The sequence below is a fragment of the Drosophila virilis genome, chromosome X (genome assembly GCF_030788295.1).
Source record: "Drosophila virilis strain 15010-1051.87 chromosome X, Dvir_AGI_RSII-ME, whole genome shotgun sequence".
Taxonomy (NCBI): domain Eukaryota; kingdom Metazoa; phylum Arthropoda; class Insecta; order Diptera; family Drosophilidae; genus Drosophila; species Drosophila virilis.
In genome coordinates this window covers 23,949,996-23,957,235 of record NC_091543.1, presented here as the reverse complement: position 1 = coordinate 23,957,235, position 7,240 = coordinate 23,949,996, and the positions used below count along the sequence as shown (strand labels likewise).

Here is a 7,240-nt window from a genome sequence, read left to right as displayed (position 1 = left end):
GCCAACGCCAACGCCAACGCCAACGTCAACGTCAACGTCGACGCCAAACGATAGCAGCAGCAGCAACAATAACAAATGGACATTAAGAGCCCGTTGGAGATGAACGCGCGCAGGCGCCGCAGTCACATAACGGCCCAACCGCCGCAGCAGCAGCAGCAGCAGCAGCAGCAGCAGCGACGCAAAGCTACAGCTCAGCAGGAGCGGGCAGCTGGCAGCAGGAGCAAAGCGGCAGCCAGGCAAGCACCGCAGCTGAGCAAGACACGAGCCAACAACATGACCATTGCTGTCGTGCCGCCGAGTCGCCAGGGCAGCAGCAGCAGCAACAACAACAACAACAGCAACAACAGCAACAACAACAACAACAGCAGCAGCAGCAATAACAGTAAATATAACGGCAGCAGCGGCGGTGGCAGCGGCGCGTGGAAAGCCAAAAAGCATAATCGCTGCACCGCAGCGGGCAGGGAGCTGCACCGCGAAGTGCAACGTCCGATGCAGCAGCAGCTGCAGCAGCAACAGCAGCAGCAGCAACAGCAGCAGCAGCTGCAGTTGCAGCCGCCGATGACGTCGCGTGTGGCCTTTGGCCGGACATGCCCCGGCGTGCTGACCACGATGACCATGACGCACACGTCGGTGGCGACACTGATGCGACGCGGCAGCCAAAAGGCGAGAGTGGACACGCCCCGGCCAAAGCCGATGCAGGCGGCGCACGAGCAGCTGGAGATGCTGCTCTCGCGCATCGAACAGGACACAGCAGCAACAGCAATGACAACGGCAATGACGCCGCCGCCACGACGACGCAAGCCGCCGCCGTCGAAGACCGTGCGCCGTCAAATGGAGCATCCGCCGCCGGTGCCGACGGTGACACCGCTGAGCAGCGCACGTGGCCAAGACACGCTCAGCCTGACGTCACGCGGCGGCGGCTTTGGCGAACTGAGCCTCAGCTATGCCGGCCAAGCGCGCGTGGATGCAACGGGCGCAGCTGTTGCCGGCGTAGCGGAGAAGCTGGTGCCGCTGACACAGAATCCACAGCTGCTGGCGCCCGAGAAGCGTATGGCCCTGCTCGAGCTGCTGTCCTGTGCCGAGCAGCACGACCAGGAGATAGTCAAGATATTGCGCAGCGAGGTCCACAATGGCGGTGATCCCTCCAGAGATACCATGCGGCTCACCCTCCAGATGCTGTAAGTAGCATATGCCACTTGGCCAATTGTTGCTGCTCCGCGCACCACCAGCAGCACCAGCAGCAGCAGCAGCGACGACGACGTCGTCGGCTGTGAATCCAAATGATGTCATCGTCGTCGATGCGTGCTCGGAGAGCGTCAGCTGCGCTCTCCAGCGTTTGGGCTTTGCCATTGCCATTGCCAGTTTCAGTTCTCACCTCAACTCGGCACACCTCCTCTCTGCCTTCGCTCTCTCTCTCACCCTCTCTCCCTTACCCTCTCTCTCTCTCTCTGTCTCGCTCTCTCACACCTCGCCAGTCAGTCAGCTGCCAATGCGCTGCTGACGCCATCGCCAGCTCTGCTGCTCTTTGGAGTTACTCACCCGGCGGCGACTCCAAGTTCGCTCGCGTTTGCAAAAAAAAAAAAGAAAACAATGACAGTTAACTTTGGCACGCCGAGTGTTGAATACCCTTTATAACCCATTTCTCCTATAGCAGCTATATAATAATATAACTAGACCGATTTTGTTAGCAGCAAAGTGAGTTTAGTTGGGATATCTTGAGAAACAGAGAGGTTTTTTTTCATATCAAAGTTAACCAACAACCGATTACTCCAATACAACTATATGATATAGTCGTCCGATGTGCCTCAAATGGTCGCATATATAAATTATACAGATATATGATATATAGTAAAACGAAAGGATAGGAAGAGGCATGGTTATAATAATGCATGCTACGACTTGGTTAATATTTCACAAAGAAAGTTTTGCATACGAACAAATTTGTTTCGACCGATATTTTCTATAGTATATAGTCTTTCGATCCGAGAAAGAGGAGGCAAAGATTTGTGACAAAGAGGCCAGACTCTTTAGTTCCGACTGTTGATACTTCACAAGAATAAATATACTTTATAGGCTTGAAGTCGTCTCCTTCCATGCGTTACACGTTTTGTAAGAAAGTTGTAAGACCTTTGGTCAGGGTATAAAAGACAACACAAATGTTTCTGCTGCTGTTGGCTGTTGGCATGCAAAGATTTTTGTTTTTGTATTTGTTTTCGTTTTCATTTTTGTTTGTCGCCCTCAGTTTGCGATTAGAAGTATTTACTACCAAGTGCTACCTGCCTACATAGGAACAAACACACACACACCACGCACACACATACACACACACACACACACTCGCATTTTGGTGTGTGAGTCCTCGGCACAGTTGGCTAGTTGATCACCTGACTGATCAATCGCCGGTGACAACTGAACTTATCTTTAAACTTGGACCTTATATCTTAGTAGACCACCCCCGCTTATCGTCCCGGGTTGCCCTCCAGTTTATAAACGAACAGTCGGAACCGGGTAATAAATTGCATATTTATCAGTTACTTACAAATACGCCAAGATAGTGCCTGAATCCAGTCGGTACATAATATCTTTGTACATAATATCTTCAGCAATCTTTTTGTCAATCATGGCCTTAAACCTGAACCCAAGACAGGTAGAGCCAGGGGCAGCGGGTGGCTGGTAGCGGGAATCGCGTAGACAGACACGGCTTTATCGACTCATCATTTTGATAAAGAATATAGACATAACAGACCATGTGCGATTTAGTGGGTCAGTGGCACGCATTGATGAGCATTTCTGCTGATACAACGTAGAAAGACTTTGCACAACAATTTGTTTCTGTTTGCCTCTCTGTTAACTACATACTCTATTTTTTTAGTAAGTTATACACGAATCGACTTACAGCCTTGATTTTATAAAGCAGTAGTAAGTAGGTCTTTTAACTAAATCTAAAAAAAAACCCCAAGATAATTTATATTGAGGTATTGCAGTCGAGCTGCATTTTCTACCTTCGACCCTTGCAGTCGCGTTGGTAAAGCTTCATCGATAGGAATTCTTCAAATCCGATAAATGATCAGAGTAATATATATTATTTGTTTATTAATGGTCCTTATCATCCAATACATCGTTGATATAGAAACTAAAAAATACAGATTATTCGCATGGCTATTTCAAGAACCTTTCGAAGTTTAAACTCATTGAGAATTACAAGCCTTAAGCAACGATTAAAAAGTACAGCATGTATGCCAACCGTTATAAAGGCTTCTGTTTTTACCCGATCAACTCACATTTCAAGGTCATTTTCAGGCAGCTCATGCTTGAAAGTTATAAGCTTCCGGATTATAGAATGATTCGATTCTACAAAGACTTTGCATTAACTGAAAAGGTAAAACCGAATAAAACCCGCTGGCATAATAAGTATATTTGAGGGCAATTCCGGGTATATCTGGGCCTCTGTCTTGCAAGAGCGCACTGTTGGGGTCGGTCTGGCCTGAAGTGTCCGGTCGCCGCTCCCCGCCTGCCGCTTTACCTGAACTTACCCCAACTAGGTATTTGGCAACTGTTTTGCAGTTGCGTTCGCCAGATATGAGAAATTCTCGTAATCAAATACGACGACCTCTAATCGACAACTGTTTGCAATTGAAATTCGCGTTGGTTTCGCTTTTTCTACATTTGCTTGTTTTTTTTTTTCATGAGAGATAAAATTCGCAAATTCCAAAAAAAAGAAAATAGCTGAATGTAACATTTGCCTCTGCTGCCTTTGCTTTGCCCTTTAGAATCTATCGATGATAACCCAAACCGGCCGGGTTCCAGCTCCAGCTCTAGCGGGGCGTGGGTAACGTGTCGGAGCCAACGACTATGCTTTGGCTTTGTCACTGTTGTGTTTTATTTGTTGCTGCTGCTGCTGATGCGCTTTATTTGTTTGATCAATAAATTTGCGCCCCTCAGTCAGCGCTGCCCGCTCCCTAGGCGGCCGTTCCTAAGGTTGCCTCATCGAACGACGCAACTCGCGGTGTTTATTAATGAACTCTTCGACGGTTGGCGGCTCCTCCGTTCGCCCAGTTTGATTGTGTCATGTTATTTGCGTGCACTGTCACGGGGCTGCTGCACGGGGTGAGGCGGGGGGAGTGTACTGGGATTCGATTGTCATTAGCATGACAGCCTTAACCCCAATGACCCAGACCCATGTGGATTCCGCATGCGCTAGCAGACAGTCAAGTTCCATTCATTCACTCACTGAGCCCAGGCAAGGCATATCATATATTGTTGACTAGATATAGATTTCGATAAGATTGGAAAACTTATATTTGAAGAATCTCTGGTAAATATATGAATCGGACGACAGGAGCATTTCATGACTCTAGAGTGCTGTTATGCAAAATGGTAATCATTATTTAACACTTCGATCACAAATTTGAGTTGAGGGAGAAACTAGGTTATAGAGCAGGGATCTATTGATCTGGGAATTAAATTCAAAATTATGTTCTAGCTAAGAATAATACGAATGCAAAATATTATTGTTGGGCTGCTGGCGTGTTTAGGTCGAATAAATTATTGGTAATCTTATGCCACTCGTTGAAAACTGTTCGATTTGCCTTTAAGCTGATAAGATTGTAATCAAGACTGTAAACCCAAACAAATTTGTCGTTTCGCGATTCGAATCAGTGCTCCACCTTATTGTTCGATTCGTAAGCCTAGTTATCCATATCTATGCACAAAACTTTTGGTTCGAAACTTGGCTCTCACATTTCTTAGCGTCAATAGTTTAATTTAATATATATATGTAAATAATTTCATCTATCAAAACTTGTTTATGTTATTTTTAAGGAGCAAAGAACTTTGGTTTTGAACGGAAACATTTTTTAACTAAAATGTTTACAATAAGCGGTTCGTTTCACGCTTGGCTTCGGCTGTTTGCTATCCAACATTCTCATCTTGAAAAAGGTTCACTTCGTATTAAATAAAAAACCAATATTCTGGGCTTGGGTTAGTTGAAAATCGGTTCGACGCGATGATTGAATTAAATATCTAGCTATAACTTTTGTGGTGGGTCTGCGCAAATCGTTTGTCTAGCTGAGAGTGCCGGCGCATGTGTAGGGTATCGAAACGCTCAGCTATTTTTTGACATTGGCCTTGAGGCTCGCGCGGGACGTGTGTGCAGCTCGCAGGGAAGGAATCGCGTGTCGCCGGCCCATATGAAACTCAATAAAGCCCGTCGGGGCATGTGGGCAGCCCCATGCGAAACTGTGACGCCAGCCGCGTGCCAGGCTGATGCAATTAGCCGGCTTTTGGGTTGTGCTAATCATCCAAATGGCAAGCGATGAAATTTGGACTTCGACGGGTTTGATTTATTAGCGCCAATTCTAATGGTTGCCCTTCCTCCCTCTCCGTCCTTGCACTCCGTAGGCCGCTGGCTCTGACGCCAGGAAAGTCACCGTATTCGGAGCGGTTTTGGGCGGGTCATCGCTATCTGAAGGAGCGCCAGAGGCTGCATCAGCAGCTACAGCCGGACGACCTGCGCTACAAGGAGGTAAAGATACTGCGTTCCCCGAACGGCAAGTTCTTCTTATCCAAGACGCTTGAGGAGGAGCTCAAGGATGAGAAGCATGTGCTCGACTTCATAGAATCGGAGCTGCAGCGCGCCCCACTGGCAACAATGCCGCCCGAGCAGCAAGCACGCCAGCAGAAAGCGATGGATGAGCGGATCGAGCTCGATCGACAGAAGCAGCAGGTGAGCGAGTGGCGTGCCCGCCATCGTATCGTCGAGCACAGGCGGACAGAGCATCAGGTAACCAAGCGCATGCTGAAGAAGGCCAAACTTATAAAGCGCCAGAAAGAGGAGCAGGCCAAAAGGGACGCCATACGGCAGCGCCAGCAGCATCCTCCGCTGCAGTTGCGCCAGCAAGCCGAAGAGAACAACAAAGTCGCGGTCTGCAGTAACATCTATGATATTGGCGACAGCGATGTCTTCGAACTGCACATAGACCTCCACAACGAAGCAACTCCGGACGCTGATCAGGAACCAGACGAAGAGGAAGACGATGATGTGACGCCACGTCCCGCAGCTGCTGTAGAACCCACTGAGGAGCATGAGAATGATGTCGATGATGAAGATGAGCTGGGCGACTCGCTAAAGCAACGCCAACAGTTCCAAATGCAGTGCCAGCGCAGCAGCCTGTACGGCAGTCCCAAGTGCCTGACACCCTGGACATTGTTTTCCAAGTAACTGCCCTTCGCTTTCTAGTGCCCCTGCCAGTAATTCCCTCTCAACTCATTCCCTCCAACTCTCTACGCAGCATTACCAAAACCCTAATCGGGCAGCTCACGGCGAACATAGACACCGAACTTCATCGGAGCATTGCCAACTTTCTCAAGGACTTTGTGGACAATGATGCGCGCCTGGCCAAACAAACCAACTGATATCCATTGACATCTAGCTCCAGATAGCTAATGCAAATTGCAAGTATCGCTCGGATTCAGTCCCAATCCATGTCAGGATGCGTTAGTTGGACCTCTGGTAATCAACAAATTGTACGTGCACCAAATGTATATAGTTATATACACATATATATATATCCAAATTTGCGTTTGTGCCCGGGACTAAATAGGGTGTAAATGCCATAAATAAATATGACTTTTTCTTTGTCCAATTACCTAATACATTTACCAGCTTCCTGCGTTAAAATTCGGTTCGTGAACCTGGTTTTTCACATCCCTGAACCCAATTTTTGTATGAATCAATTCATTTTTAAATTAATAACTGCCCGTTGTACTGAAAATATTTCAAGCCGTAGATATTTTCATATACAAAATACTGGCTAAATTACATCTTTACCCAAAATGGGTATCCACTAAGTATAGTTATTAGATATATCTAATCTAATTAGATAATGGCTGGGGCCCCTAGTTATTTAAGCTTTAAGGCTCAGTCTCTAATTTGAAAAACATTCGCTTCGGATTGGGTCTGGGGTTCTGTACACAAAACAAAATTTTATTTACAGCCTTGATATGTACAAATACTAAACATCATCTTTAACAATTTAAAATAAAATAGGCTCTAAATTTGCTGACTGGATAGAAATATATAATACCTATTCGATACAATCTTAAATTCTCCTCTAAAAGTATACCTTCGATATGTTACGTTAAGTTTCGAAAACTGTTTAAATAGATTTGAAATATGTTAAAACACATAGGTAGGTAACGCAGCTGAGAGAAATGCAGCTGTGTCCAGCTCTGTAGCTGA

General features: G+C 46.6%; 1 protein-coding gene across 1 annotated transcript; it reads left to right on the top strand.

The window, feature by feature from the left end:
• The first annotated feature begins 75 nt into the window (after positions 1-75).
• LOC6631506 (bromodomain-containing protein DDB_G0280777) lies at positions 76-6,654 on the top strand. The gene is made up of 3 exons (XM_002055289.4): positions 76-1,178; positions 5,401-6,216; positions 6,291-6,654. The coding sequence occupies exons 1-3, from the start codon at positions 76-78 to the stop codon at positions 6,412-6,414; spliced, it is 2,043 nt and encodes a 680-aa protein (XP_002055325.3). The 3' UTR covers positions 6,415-6,654.
• The last annotated feature ends 586 nt before the right edge of the window (positions 6,655-7,240 follow it).

Bases quoted from the DNA above. Each gene is read 5' to 3' on its own strand.
- LOC6631506 (XM_002055289.4), top strand. From the start codon at position 76: ATGGACATTAAGAGCCCGTTGGAGATGAACGCGCGCAGGCGCCGCAGT. The intron at 1,179-5,400 runs GTAAGTAGCATA...TGCACTCCGTAG, and splicing joins CGGCTCACCCTCCAGATGCT to GCCGCTGGCTCTGACGCCAG. The intron at 6,217-6,290 runs GTAACTGCCCTT...CTCTCTACGCAG, and splicing joins CCCTGGACATTGTTTTCCAA to CATTACCAAAACCCTAATCG.